Source organism: Plecotus auritus, assembly GCF_963455305.1.
Source record: "Plecotus auritus genome assembly, chromosome: X".
Lineage (NCBI taxonomy): Eukaryota > Metazoa > Chordata > Mammalia > Chiroptera > Vespertilionidae > Plecotus > Plecotus auritus.
In genome coordinates, this window is record NC_137784.1 from 44,841,119 (window position 1) to 44,857,108 (window position 15,990).

The 15,990-nt window shown below is 37.1% G+C and overlaps 1 protein-coding gene across 1 annotated transcript in view; it reads right to left on the bottom strand.

The window, feature by feature from the left end:
• The window catches only part of MTMR8 (myotubularin related protein 8), a gene marked incomplete at both ends in the record, with an annotated part of 111,021 nt that extends 95,401 nt beyond the window's left edge, over positions 1-15,620 (bottom strand). The window contains 1 exon segment of the mRNA XM_080653077.1: positions 15,333-15,620. Within this exon segment, the coding sequence (XP_080509203.1) occupies positions 15,333-15,620 (288 nt within the window).
• Between the last annotated feature and the right edge of the window lie 370 nt (positions 15,621-15,990).

Here is a 15,990-nt window from a genome sequence, read left to right on the forward strand (position 1 = left end):
TGTATATGGAACCTAAAAAGACTCAGAATAGCCTCAGCAATCTTGAAAAAGAATAACAAAGTTGGAAGGGTCACAATATCTGATATCAAACTATATTACAATAGCATAGTAATAAAAACAGCATGGTACTTGCATAAAAACAGGCATACAGATCAATGAAACAAAACAGAGAGCCCAGAAATAAACCCATGCCTTTATGGTCAATTAATATTTGCAAAGGAGGCAAGAACATACAATGGAGTAAAGACAGTCTTTTCAATAAATGATGTTGGGAAAATTACACCATACACAAGAATAAACTCAAAATGGATAAAAGACTTAAATGTAAGACATGAAACCATAAAAATCTTAGAAGAAACCATAGGCAGCAAAATCTCAGACATCTCTTGTAGCAATATGTTTGCAGATACATCTCCTAGGGCAGTGGTTGGCAAACCGCGGCTTGCGAGCCACATGCGGTTCTTTGGCCCCTTGAGTGTGGCTCTTCCACAAAATACCACGTGTGAGTGTGCACATACAGTGCGATTGAAGGAGTACCCTAATTAAGTTAATAACAATGTACCTACCTATATAGTTTAAGTTTAAAAAATTTGGCTCTCAAAAGAAATTTCAATCGTTGTACTGTTGATATTTGTCTCTGTTGACTAATGAGTTTGCCGACCACTGTCCGAGGGTAAAGAAAACTAAGGAGAAAATAAATGGGACTACATCAAAATAAAAAGCTTCTGCACAGCAAAAGAAACCACGATCAAAATGAAAAGGGTACCCACTGTATATGAGAAGATATTTGCCAATGATACATCTGATAAGGGGTTAATCTCCAAAATATATAAAGAACTTATACAACTAAACACCAGGAAGACAAACAATCCAATTTAAAAATGGGTAAAGGACCTGAATAGATAGTTCTCCAAAGAGGACATACAAATGGCCAAGAGACATATGAAAAAACGATCGTCACTAATCATCAGAGAGATGCAAATTAAAACCACAATGAGATATCACCTCACACCTGCCAAAATGGCTACCATCAACAAATCAACAAACAAGTGCTGACCAGAATGTGGAGAAAAGGGAACACTAGTACACTGCTGGTGAGAATGCGGACTGGTGCAGCCACTGTGGAAAACAGTGTGGCATTTCCTCAAAAATTAAAATGGGCCTGCCTTTTGACCCAGTAATCCCACTTCTGGGAATATATCCTAGGAATCTGGAAACACCAATCAGAAAGAATATATGCACCCCTATATTCATTGCAGAAAAATATACAATAGCTAAGATCTGGAAAGAACCCAAGTGCCCTTCAATAGATGAGTGGATGAAAAAAGCTGTAGATCCCTAACTGGTTTGGCTCAGTGGATAGAGCATCAGCCTGCAGACTGAAGGGTCCCAGGTTTGATTCCGGTCAAGGGCATGTACCTTGGTTGTGGGCACATCCCCAGTAAGGGGTGTGCAGGAGGCAGCTGATCGATGTTTCTCTCTCATCGATGTTTCTAACTCTCTATCCCTCTCCCTTCCTCTCTGTAAAATACCAATAAAATATATATTTTTTAAAAAGCTGTAGAATATTTTCACAATGGAATGCTAAGTGTCCATAAAAAAGAAGGCACTCTTATGTCTTGTGACAGCATGAATGGACCTGGAGATTATTATGCTAAGTGAAATTATCAAGTTAGAGAAAGACAAATACTTATATGTAGAATCTAATGAATGAAATAAAGTGACAAACAAATTAGCCTCAGAGGGGCAGGAGGAGGAGTGGATTAGATGAAAGAAGGTGAAAGGATTAGCCAAAGAACATACATATATGCATAACACATAGACACAGACAACAGTGTTGTGATGGCCAGAGGGAAAGAGGGATGGGGGCTGAGTGGATGGGGGCAATGGGGGAGGAGAAATAGTGACATCTGTAATAGTGTCAACAATAACAATAAAGTTAAGAAAATAAAATAAAATGTCCTAACTTTTATATTCTACATTTGTAGACTTACAAAGCTTTAGCAGTTCTTTGCTATCTATAGAACCAAATTCAAATTCCTCAGTGTAACAATCAAGGTCCTCTACATTCTACAAAATTTATCTCTCCAACTTAATTCCTTGAAACATTCCTCTCACTGCCTTACCATAATGATTTACCTGCCCCTGAGCTTATGCTGTTGCAGTTCCCTTGGTAGGGAGTCCCTTTCACCTTCCCAATCTCTGAAGAGTAAAATCCTATCAATTATTCAGTCTCAACTTAAATGCCACTCCTTCCATAAAGCTTTCTTCATTTCATACTCCTCACACTCACCTAGAACTGGATATTATTTGCCTTTAAACTCCAACAGTATTTCATTTGTGCCTTCCATTTGTCCCTCTCATAAAAGTTATCACTTTCATTTTTTGATCTTATGCTGGGCATCTCATCACTTTATTTGATTAAGAGATCCTAGGAGGCAGTTGCTATATCTAAGACAACTATGTATTCCTAACAACTCCCAACATGGGGTTTTGTAAATAATAACTAATAATAATTATAGTAATTGATAGCTAAATTAAGCATCATTGATGCACCAGGCACTGTTCCCAGCACTTTTACAAATATTAACTCATTGAATCTTTACAACAACCCTGTGAGATGGGTACTATTATTATTACCACCATTTTATAGATGAATAAACTGAGGCACAGAGAAGTTGCATGTGAATGCCATATGCATCTAGGGTTCAAGGTCTGGAGAAGGGGCTGACACACAAACAGATACACTAGACAAGAAATATAAATTTAGAAGGCATGGGGGAGCCAGGTGGATAACTTCCCTCTAGCAGAGAAACTCTCTGAAAACCCAGACCCATCATCTTTTATTTACTTGAATACACATTTGCCTCTAGGAATGCAAACAGGCATATCAAAGGAAAAGTTTGGTAAACAGTAAAAGGATTATCAGGTTAGGGGATTGCCTTCAGCCACTCAGCCAACAGCAGGGTAATATAATGCAGATTTTTCAGCCCTTGCTGAATATCAAAGTCCATTAGCCTTCCAGCAGACTTCTCGCATTTATATGTTAACTACTGTTGGTCTTTGCCTCCAGCAGTTGCATACTTGCCACAGTTGCAAATTTAGTTAAGTAGCAGAGTCGAGATTTAAATTCAGACAATCTGGCTCCAAAGCATACACTCTTAACCACAACAGTAAATTTCCAAGCAAGTTGAAACTCAATTAATGTTAACTGAAAATACTAATTAATAAGGTTCCATTCTGGAACAGAAAGTTAATGAAGAATTCTAGGTGCTATCTGATGCAGAAGTGATGGGGGGGAGTACAAAAAACAAATTCTTGTTCAGACAGAAGAGTCACTTAACTTTTGGGTGGGTCTGATATTGTGAAATCCTAAGATTATAACATAAAAAGACAGTTCCTCTCTCATACATAGATAGTGAGAGTGAAAAATTGGCAGCATCTACTCTACCTGAATGTAAGCATATCTTCTGATACAGAAATTCTACTCTATGTATATTCCAACAAAAAATGTGTGTGTATACCCATCAAAAGAATGTTCTATTTGTAACAGCCAGAACAGGAAATTCCCCATCAACAGAGGACTGAATAAATTAGGATAAAATGTGGCATCTTAACAAAATGGAACACTACATAGAAATGGGAATTATCTATAATTCTGAGGAATAATATGGATGAATCTTTCAAACATAATGTTGAATAAAGTAAGCCAGATACAAAATGGTATACATGAATCCATTTATATTAGGTACAAAGAAGGGCAAAGTAATCTATTCTGTTAGAAGTCAGGATAGTGGTTACTCTTGAAAGGAGTACTGACTAGAAGAATGAGGACTCTTTATAATGTTCCGTTTCTTGTTCTGGATACTGCTTACATGGGTATGTGATGTTTGTAAACATTCATGGAGTAAAAACATATAATCTATAAACTTTTCTATACATCTGCATAATAGGGGTACCAGAAGGAGAGGAAACTGAGCAAGGAATAGAAAACCTGTTTGAAGAAATAATGACCTAAAACTTACCTGATATAGGGAAGAAAAAACTCACACACATCCAAGAAGCTCACAGAGTCGCAAACAAAATGAACCCCAAAAGACCAATGCAAAGGCACATCATAATTAAAATGACACTCTAACAACGAAGTAAGAATCTTAAAAGCGGCCAGAGAGAGACAGAAAGTTACCTACAAAGGATCCCCCATCACACTAGTGACTGATTTCTCAACAGAAACACATCAGGCCAGCAGGGAATGGAATGAAATATACCAAGTCATGCAAAGGAAAGGTCTGAATCCAAGAATACTCTACCCAGCAAGGCTATCAATCAAAATTGAGGGTGAAATCAGGAGCTTCACAGACAAGAAAAGGACTAAGGGAGTTTATTACCACCAAACCAGCAATGCAGGAAATGCTAAAGGGTCTGCTGTGAAAAGAAGAAATAGGAATTGAAGAAGGAAAACAGGGGTAAAGAATAAAAAATGGTGACAAACAAGTACCTATCAATAATAACTTTAAATGTAAATGGATTAAATGCCCCAATCAAAACACATAGGGAAGGTGAGTGGATAAGAAAACATGACCCATACATCTGCTGTCTATAAGAAAAAAAGACGCACACAGATTGATGGTGAAGAGATGGAAATAGGTTTTTCAGGCAATTGGACATGAAAAAAAGCTGGGGTAGCAATACTTATATCTGACAAATTACACCTCAAAGTGAAGGACATAACAAGAGTTAAGGAAGGCCACTTCATAATACTAAAGGGAGCAATCCAACAAGAATAAATAACTCTGGTAAACATATATGCAACCAATACAGGAGCACCCAAAAACATTAAAAAAAAAAACAAAAAAACTTCTGGAGGCTATCAAGGGAGAGATTGACAGTAATACAGTAATGGTGGGGGACTTTAATACCCCACTATCACCAGTGGACAAATCCACTAAACAAAAATTCAGCAAACAAATATCAATCCTAAGTGACTCACTAGATCTAATGGAATTCATTGACATCTACAGAACATTTCACCACAAAGCCACAGAATATACATTCTTCTCAAGTGCACATGGGTCTTTTTCAAAGATAGACCATATATTGGGTCACAGGCAAAGTCTGTTTAAATTCAAGAAGATAGAAATCATATCAAGAATCTTCTCAGATCACAATTGCATAAAACTGGAAATCAACAATAATAAAAACAATCCAAAAAAATCAAACACATGGAGACTAAATAGCATGCTATTAAACAATGACTGGGTTACCAGAGAGATCAAAGAAGAAATAAAAAACATCGTGGAAATGAATGACAATGAAAACACAACAATCTAAAATCTATGGGACACAGCAAAAGCAGTCTTGAGAGGGAAGTTTATAGCTCTACAAGCCTACTGCAAAAAAAAACAAGAAACAATGGTAATAAATTAACTAACCCTACAACTCAAAGAGTTAGAAAGAGAGCAACAAGAAAAGCCCAGTGTAAGCAGAAGAAAGGAAATAATAAAGATCAGAGCACAGATAAATGACATAGAGTCCAAAAAAAAAAAAATACAAAAGATGAACAAAACCAAGAGGTGGTTCTTTGAAAGGATAAACAAGATTGATGACCTTCTAGCCAGGCTCACCAAGAAGCAAAGAGAGAGGACCCAAATAAACAAAAACAGAAATGAACAAGAAGACATAACAACAAACCCCACAGAAATACAAAGGATTGTTAAAAGTGCTATGAACAACTATATTCCAACAAACTGGACAACAGGGAGGAAATGGACATATTTCTAGAAAAATACAACCTTCCAAAACTCAATCAGGAAGAATCTAAACATCTCAATAAGCTGATAAATATGGAAGAAATGGAAGCAGTCATAAAAAACCTTCCAGCAAACAAAAGCCCGGGGCCAGATGGCTTCACAGGGGAGTGTTACCAAACATTCAAGGAAGAACTAAAACCTATCCTCCTCACATTATTCCAAAAAATTCAAGAGGAAGGAACACTTCCAAGCTCCTTCTATGAAGCCAGCATCACCCTAATACCAAAAGCAGAAAAAGACAACACAGTGAAAGAGAAGTACAGGCCAATATCCCTTATGAACATAGATGCCAACATCCTCAAAAAAATTCCAGCAAATCGGATCCAGCAGTACATCAGAAAGATCATACTCCATGACCAAGTAGGATTTATACCAGGGATGCAAGGATGGTACAATATCCACAAATCAATAAACGTGATACATCACATAAACAAATTGAGAGATAAAAATCACATAGTCATATCAATTAACACAGAAAAGGCATTTGACAAAATTCAACACCCTTTCTTGATAAAAACTCTCAGAAAGGTGGAAATAGACGGATCATAACTCAACATAATAAAAGCCATATATGACAAACCCACAACCAACATCATACTCAATGTGCAAAAACTAAAACCATTTTCCCTAAGATCAGGAACAATACAGGAATGCCCAATTTCACAGCTGCTGTTCGACATATTACTGAAAGTATTAGACATTGTGATTAGACAAGTATAAGAAATAAAAGACATCCAAATTGGAAAAGAAGAAGTAAAACTGTCCTTATTCAAAGATGACATGATATTGTACATTAAAAAAAACCTAAAGACTCCATCAAAAAATTATTAGACTAAATAAATGAATTTGGCAATGTAGCAGGACACAAAATTAATGCCAAGAAATTTTTGGCATTTCTATTCACAAATAGTGAACTTACAGAAAGAGAGACTAAAAAAGCAATCCCATTTACCATCACACCAAAAAAAAAAAAATTAAGATACCTAGGAATAAACTTAACTAAGGAGGTAAAAGACCTATACGTGGAAAACTACAGGATACTGAAAAAAGAGATAGAGGAAGACATAAATAGATGGAAGAGCATACCATGTTCATGGATTGGTAGAATCAACATCATTAAAATGTCCATACTACCCAAAGCAATCTATAGATCCTATGCACTCCCTATTAAAATACCAATGGCATATTTCAGAGACCTAGAAAGAACTCTCCAAAAATTCATCTGGAATTTAAAAAAAAAAAAAAAACGAATAGCCACAGCAATCCTGAGAAAGAAGAACAAAGTAGGTGGGATCTCAATACCAGATTTCAACCTGTATTACAAAGCCACTGTTCTCAAAACAGCCTGGTATTGGCACAAGAACAGGCATATAGACCAATGGAATAGAATAGAGAACCCTGATATCTACCAAAATCACTATGCTCAATGAATATTTGACAAAGGAGGCATGAACATACAATGGAGTCAAGACAGTCTCTTCAATAAATGGTCCTGGGAAAATTGGATAGATACATGCAAAAAAAAATGAAACTAGACTACCCACTTACACCATACACAAAAATAAACTCAAAATGGATAAAGGACTTAAACATAAGACAGGAACCCATAAAAATACTAGAGGAATTCACAGGCAGCAAATCTCAGAAATATGCTGAGGCGATTTCTTCACCAATACCACTCCTAGGGCAATGGAAGCTAAAGAGAAAATTTTCAAAAAATGGGACTACATCAAAATAAAAAGCTTTTTCACAGCAAAAGAAACCATCCACAAAACAACAAGGAAGCCCACTGTATGGGAGAACATATTTGCAAATGTTATCACTGATACAGGCTTAATCTCCAACATTTACAGGGAACTCATACAACTTAATAAAAGGAAGATAAATGATCCAATAAAGAAAAGGGCAATAGACCTAAATAGAATCTTTTCAATAGAAGACAGAAGGAAGGCCAAGAGACATATGAAAACATGCTCAAAGTCACTAATTATCCGAAAGATGCAAGTCAAAATGACAATGTGGTACCATCTCACACCTGTCGGATTGGCAATCATCAACAAATCAACAAACGACAATTGCTGGCGAGGATGCGAAGAAAAAGGAACCCTCGTGCACTGCTGGTGGGAATGTAGACTGGAGCAGCCACTGTGGAGAACAATATGGAGTTTCCTCAAAAAACTAAAAATGGAACTCCCATTTGACCCAGTAATCCCACTTCTAGGAATATATCCCAAGAAACTAGAAACACCAATCAGAAAGGATATAGGCACCCCTATGTTCATAGCAGCACAATTCACCATAGCTAAGATTTGGAAACAGCCTAAATGCCCATCCGCAGATGAGTGGATTAAAAAACTGTGGTACATCTACACAATGGAATACTACGCTGCTATAAAAAAGAAGGAATTCTTACCATTTGCAGCAGCATGGATGGACCTGGAGAGCATTATGCTAAGTGAAATAAGCCAGGCTATGAAAGAAAAATACCACATGATCTTACTCATTTATTGAAAATAAAGAACATTATAACCTGATGAACAAAAAGATAGATACAGAGGCAGTAAAGCACTGAACAGACTGTCAAATTACAGTGGGAAGGCTGGGGAGTGTTGGGGAGGCGGGGGAAAGAGATCAACTGAAGGACTTCTATGTATGCATATAAGCACAACCAATGGACACAAGACACTGGGTGGGTGGGATGAGGGCATGGGACAGGGGTAGGGGAGGCTGGGGGATAGTCAATGGGGGGAAAAAGGAGATATATGTACTACTATATGTAGTACTTTAAACAATAAAAAAAGTCAAATAGGTAAATAAATAAATAACATCTCTAAAGACCACTTGCAAAAAAAAAACAAAAGAAAGAAAGAAGGAAGAAAGAAAGAAAGAAAGAAAAAGAAAGAAAGAAAGAAAGAAAGAAAGAAAGAAAGAAAGAAAGAAAGAAAGAAAGAAAGAAAGAAAGAAAGAAGGGCGACCAGCAGTCGCCCTTCTCCCAGCAGACAGGTAGGCTAGTTTCCCGCCAGTAGCCATCTCTAAGGACAATTTTTCATTTGAATACCTATAAGTTTGCTACTCAACTTCTCTGGGCATAAAAAAACATGGTCAGTTTAAAATCAATTGGCTAGGCCAGTGGTAGGCAAACTACGGCTCGCGAGCCACATGCAGCTCGTGAGCCACAGTTTGCCGCTCTGCTGACTAATGAGTGTGCCGACCACTGGGATAGGGGCTTAATCAGAAGGAACAACAACAGCCTGTAATTATTGGAATTGAGAGTCTAGGTCAGTGGTCGGCACACTCATTAGTCAACAGAGCGGCTCGCAAGCCGCAGTTTGCCGACCACTGGGCTAGGCCCTTGCCAAACATGTTTCACCATCCAGAAATGTGGTTTTGGCAGCTTAAAATTTTGGAAGTTTGCTTAAATAATAAAATTTATTAAATATCTAAGTATTTTGAAATGATAAAAACTTGTTCAATAACCTAAATTTGCCTCATGAAAAATCTAGAGGAAAAAAATTAAAGCTATTGATTGACTATGTCTTGTAATTTTGAAATTTATTCTTAAAAATATAAACGTATTACTAATATAAATAAGCTAAATATTTGACTTGCCAGCTTTAAAAGTTCAAGATTCAAATTGAATTGGGAGAAAATGTAATTATGGTAATTAAATGCCTAAAGTATAAAAACTTATTTTTGAGAAAATAAAATGTTGTCCTTTCTCTGATAATTAGGAATTCAAAATATGATTTTTATTCATCTAATTAAAAAAGAATTAATTCTGTGATCCCAACTAAATTTTTAATCCAAAAACCAGTTTAAATTTAATTGATATCTTAATATAATTATAAAAAGTACTATAATATTTAAATCACATATATATAGATATATATTTGTTGGTTTTTCCACATTAAATTTCAAGGCTATAACCAAGGGATAATTTTAAGGCATTTCATGGGCCCTGAAATGTTTTCAAGAAGTTATTCTCTCTCCTTAAAGGAAATATTTTGAAATTAAACTGATCTAATATACTTGAAATTGCATGGAAAGCTTTATAAAATAAAAACTAATAACTATATTTTACTTATAAATGTTATGAAAGTTTTGGCCTCTAAGGAGGACAAAACAAAATTATTTCTAAATAAAGCCAAATTTTTAACAGCAGAATTTTAAAACAATTTAAAAAACAAAAGTCTCTAGCTGCCTGCATTAGGCTGGAGGTGAGGCAGCTGTTTGTGCCTTGTGAATTAGATGTAAACTAAATTTGCTTTGCTTTGCCTTTTCAATAAAGATACCCACTTAAATTACTTAATAAATTAGCTTTTTAAAAATATAATCAAGGTCCAATATAAATTAGGTTATATGAGAAGGCAGTATTTTTAAAAGAAATTGAATCCAAGTAAAATCTAAGAAAGTTACTGAGACCTCCCACGATCCCTCTCCTCTGTATATTCAAATAAGCCTAAGGGATACCCTTTAACAATAAAATTCTAAATTTAATAAAAAGGAGAAATTTGAAAATTTTGAAATCTCTTCCACTAATATTTACCATGTAAACTGAAGATTGTTAAAGTATAAAATCTGACAGTAAAATAGCAGTCAATCTTATTGCAAAGTTATTTGTAATATAGCTATTTGGATGTATGACTCAGTCCACATCAAGCTGCAGCCCTGTAGGTTGCTTGTTGTAAAAAAAGAAAGATAATGATTTTTAAATGAAGCTCTCTGTAGCCTGAAAATTATTGTGGAAAAAAAAATAAAGAGAGGTTTCCTTCAAATGTCTTAAGAACTATAATTAAAAGTCAATATATTTGGCCTCATAAACTAAAGTAAATAATTTGTTTTTGCCTCCCCGACAAAGTTTATGTAAAGTTACTCAAAGTCTAATTGCAGAAATTTAATTGATGTCATTTATTGTCCATAACCTAGGATAAGTGAAGTTAAAAAATAAGCTTTCTTTAAAATTATTTAAAATTGGCTAATTGAAATAAGTGAATATACAAGAAAACTTAATTATACTGGACAAGAAAAATGTTCTTGAAGTATTAACTAAAATTTTTATTGATGGTTCATCTCATAGTAAAATTGTTTAACATGCAATGAATCCAAAGCAGTCATATTTCTAAGCAAAAAATTAAAAATTATCAAGACTGCATTGTAAAATTTCCAAAAGCCTCCTAATATTTAAATAAAAAAGGGGGTATAGTAGAATAATATCTTGTAAGAAAAAATATCTTGTAAGAAAATTACATTGAGCCTTAATTGCTTTAAATTCTTACTTTGAAAATTAATTTTCATTTGTAATGCTAACAGCAAGAGACCCATGAAAAATCACATGGTGTCAAAATAAGCCAAAGGAAAATTGTTTGGGCAAAAAAAAAATGAAAAAGGATCCCAAGTCAAATTTATAGAAAAGATTCCTTTATTAACCTTTGATTGAGAATATGTTTGTATATTTCCAGAAAACTCCAAGCCCATGTGTATTCCTGCAACAACAGAACCCAGAGAGGAATTGACAGGACTGCTCCAGCCACAGAATAAGCAGTTGCCCCCAAGAACAGAGGAGAAACAGTCCAGAAATGAAGATGGTGAAGACGCCTTGCCATGCTGGCAGTCAGCAGCTGTGAATCGCAGCATGTTGCCCAGGACCAAATCAGAGAAGGTCGGATATGTGTTGCAACTGTTTGACCACCATCCAGAACTGAAATATCATTGCTGACATGTTCACATAAGGAACTGTTGGACATTGAAATTGGGACTCAAAGAACTGTTGGCCCAAAAAGAAACTGACTGCAGGCTGATTCCTTTAATGCCTGATGGCAATTTAAAGGGACTTGCTAGAACTCTGTCCTTTCCATTGAATTTAAAAATCTTAAAACATACATTCTTGTTAAATTTAGAAAATCAAAAAGGGTGAGATGCTGGAAAGCAATTCCAACATGTCATAAATACAAGAGTTTCATCAAAAGGTTGGTGAAGCTTGGGGGACTCAACAAGGGCTGAGCCACATGTGTAGTTTACCTGTTGGAATGGCTGGAAAGGCACTTCCCCCAAACCTGAATAGGATTGACTGCTGCCAGACAGCTCAGGGCATCTTAATCTACATGTTATTGCCTCCTGTTGGCCAAACACCTGAACAACTGTAGGCTATTCCCCAATCTGACAATGCTTCTGTAAACCCTACCCTTTGAAACCCTACCCTTTGAAATGTATTATCTCCACCTTGCCTTAGGACAAATTGTGTTAATAAATAGCATGGGGTCCTTAGACAAGGAGAAGTCTTTAGCTCCTTTAGTTAAAACTCCTCTGACCCCCAATGCCTTTCAAAATTACCTTTCGTCCTTGGACTCCTTATTGAATCTATGCATAGCCCTTTCTCCAGATTGCTGAACCCTTTTTAATGCTCGGACAAGAACCCCGGCATTAATGGCACCACGAAGGGACTCCAACATATAGGGATGCCATAAATTTCTTGGAGTTAATTTTGTATCCTGCTACATTGCCAAATTTATTTATTAAGTTTAATAATTTTTTGATGGAGTCTTTAGGATTTTCTAAGTAGAGTACCATGTCACTTGCGAATAAGGACAGTTTTACTTCTTCTTTTCCAATTTGGTTGCCATTTATTTCTTCTTCTTGTCTAATCACAATGGTTAGTACTTCCAGAACTATGTTGAACAGGAGTGGTGAGAGAGGGCATCCCTGTCTTGTTCCTGTTCTTAGGGAAAATGGTTTTAGTTTTTGCACATTGAGTATGATGTTGGCTAAGGGTTGGTCATATAAGGCTTTTATTTGGTTGAGGAATGATCCTTCTATTCTCACCTTGTTGAGAGTTTTTAACAAGAAAGGGTGTTGGGTTTTGTCGAATGCTTTTTCTGCATCAATTGATATGACTATGTGGTTTTTATCTCTCAATTTGTTTATGTGATGTATCACGTTTATTGATTTGTGGATATTGTACCATCCTTGCATCCCTGGGATAAATCCTACTTGGTCATGGTGTATGATCTTTATGATGTAATGCTGGATCTGATTTGCTAGAGTTTTGTTGAGGATTTTGGCATCTATGTTCATGAGGGATATTGGCGTGTAATTCTCTTTCATTGTGTTGTCTTTATCTGGTTTTGATATTAGGGTAATGCTGGCTTCATAGAATGAGCTTGTAAGTGTTCCTTCCTCTTGAATTTTTTGGAATAGTCTGAGGAGGATAGGTTTTAGTTCTTTCTTGAATGTTTGGTAAAACTACCCTGTGAAACCATTTAGCCCCGGGCTTTTGTTTCCTGGAAGCTTTTTGATTACTGCTTCAATTTCTTCCATAGTTATTGGCCTATTGAGATTTTTAGATTCTTCCTGATTGAGTTTTGGAAGGATGTCTTTTTCTAGGAATATGTCCATATCCTCCAGGTTGGTTGGAATAGAGTTGTTCATAGTACTTTTTAACAATCCTTTGTATTTCTGTGTAGTCTGTTGTTATTTCAACTCTTTTATTTCTGATTTTGTTTATTTGGGTCCTCTTTCTTTGCTTCTTGGTGAGTCTGGCTAGAGGTTCATCAATCTTCTTTATCCTTTCAAAGAACTAGATATTAGATTTCATTGATCTTTTGTTTTTTTGTGTGTTGTGTTTTTGGTTTTTTCTTGTTGTTTTTTGTCTCTATGTCATTTATTTCTGCTCTGATTTTTATTATCTCCTTCCTTCTGCTCACTCTGGGCATTTCTTGTTGCTTTCTTTCTAATTCTTTAACTTGTAGAGTTAGATGATTTACTTCCATTTTTTCTTGTTTTTTGAGGTATGCCTGTAGAGCTATAAACTTTCCTCTCAGGACTGCTTTCCTTGTGTCCCATAGATTTGGCATTGTTGTGTTTTTATTGTCATTAGTTTCCTGCATGTTTTTTAATTTCTTCTTTGATCTCTTTGGTAACTCAATCATTGTTTAATAGCATGTTATTCAGTTTCTTATTGTTTCATTTTTTTTGGATTGTTTGTATTGTAGTTTATTTCTAATATTATGCCATGGCCTGAGAAGATGCTTGATATGATTTCAGTCTTTTTGAATTTGGAGACACTGTTCATGTGACCCAATATGTGGTCTATCTTTGAAAATGTCCCACGTGCACTTGAGAAGAATGTATATTCCGTGGCTTTGGGTGAAATGTTCTGAAGATGTAAATTAAGTCCATCTGATCTAGTGAGTCATTTAAGATTGCTGTTTCTTTACTGATTCTTTGTCTAGAGCAGTGGTTCTCAACCTTCCTAATGCCGTGACCCTTTAATACAGTTCCTCATGTTGTGGTGACCCACAACCATGAAATTATTTTTGATTCTACTTCATAACTGTAATTTTGCTACTGTTATGAATAGTAATGTAAACATCTGTGTTTTCCGATGGTCTTAGGCAACCCCTGTGAAATGGTTATTCAACCCCCAAAAGGGTCACCACCCACATTTTGAGAACTGCTGGTCTAGAAGATTCATCCAGTGATGTCAGTGGTGTATTAAATTCCCCTACTATGATTGTATTGTTGTCAATCTCTCCCTTGATATCTTCCAGGAGTTATTTTATGTTTTTGAGTGTTCCTGCATTGGGTGCATATATGTTTATCAGGGTTACATCCTCTTTTGGTATCTATCCGTTTAGTACTATCAAATGGCCTTCCTTATCTCTTGTTATGGCCTGCACTTTTAGGTCTATTTTTTCAGATTTAAGGGTTGGTACCCCAGCTTTCTTTTCATTTCCATTTGCCTGGAAGATATTTTTCTATCCCTTCACTCTCAGTCTGTATGAGTCCCTTGTTCTGAGGTGGGTCTCTTGCATTCAGCATATATATGGTTCATGTTTTTTATCCATTCAGCCAACTCAGTATCTTTTGATTGGAGCATTTAGTCTGTTTACATTTAAAGTTATTATTGACAGGTACTTGTTTATAGCCATTTTTTTGTGCCTGTGTTCCTTCTTCCCTTTTTATTTCTTCTTTTTACACCAGTCCCGTTAGCATTTCTTGCATTGCAGGCTTGGCAAGGATAAACTACCTTAGTTTGTTTGTTTTTTGTTTTTGTTTGTGAAGCTCTTTATTTCCCCTTTAATTTTGAATGATAGCCTTGCTGGATAGAGTACTCTTGGATTCAGTCCCTTGCTTTGCATCACTTTGTAAATTTCCTTCAATTACTTTCTGGCCTGATGTGTTTCTGTTGAGAAATCATTTGATAATCTAATGGGAGCTCTCTTGTACATAACTATCTGTCTCTTGCAGCCTTTAAGGTTCTCTCTTTGTCTTGAACATTTGTCATTGTGATTATGACGTGCCTTGCTGTGGGTCTTTTCGGGTTCATCTTCTTTGGGACTCTCTGTGCTTGTGTGACATTTTTTCTTCCCCACATCAGGGAATTTTTCTGATATTCGGATGGGGGCAGGCTGCACATGGCTGCTGCTCCTCGGATGGAGGCAGGATGCTTCAAGCTGCTGCTCCTCGGATGGGGTGGGCTGCTTGTGGGGACTGCTGCTTCTTGGACTGGGGCAGGCTGCTCACACAGCTGCTGATCCTCGAATGGGGGCACGCTGCTAGTGAGTCTGCTGCTCCTTGGACAGGGTTGGGCTGTTCGCAAGGCTGCTGCTCCTTGTATGGGGGCTGCATGCTCATGCAGCTGCTGCTCCTTGGACAGGTCAGGCTGTTTGCAAGGCCGCTGCTCCTCAGATGGGGGCGAGCTCCACGCACGGCTGCTGTTCCTCGAACTGGGGTGTGCTGCCTGGGGATGCCGCTCCTTGGATGTGGGTGGGCTGCTTGTGCAGCTGCTGCTCCTAGAACTTGGGCAGGCATCTCAGGCAGCTGTTGCTCCTCGAATGAGAACAGGCTGCTCACAGAACTACTGCTCCTCCTATCAGGGTGGGCTGTTCATGCAGCTGTTGCTCCTCTGACTGTGAGTCTGCTTATATGGCTGGTGCCCCTTGGAAGGGGGCAGGCTGCTCGCAAGGTTGCTGCTCCTCAGAGGTGAGATGCATGCGAAGCTGCTGCTCCTCGTATGGTGGGGCGCTCACACAGCTGCTGCTCATCGAATGGGGGCAGGCTTCTCGTGTGACTGCTGCTCCTCAGAGAGGGATGGGCTGCTCACGCAGCTGCTGCTGCTCAGACAGGCACTGGTTGTGTGCATCTGCTGCTCCTTCCTTGGATGGGGGCAGGCTGCTCGTGC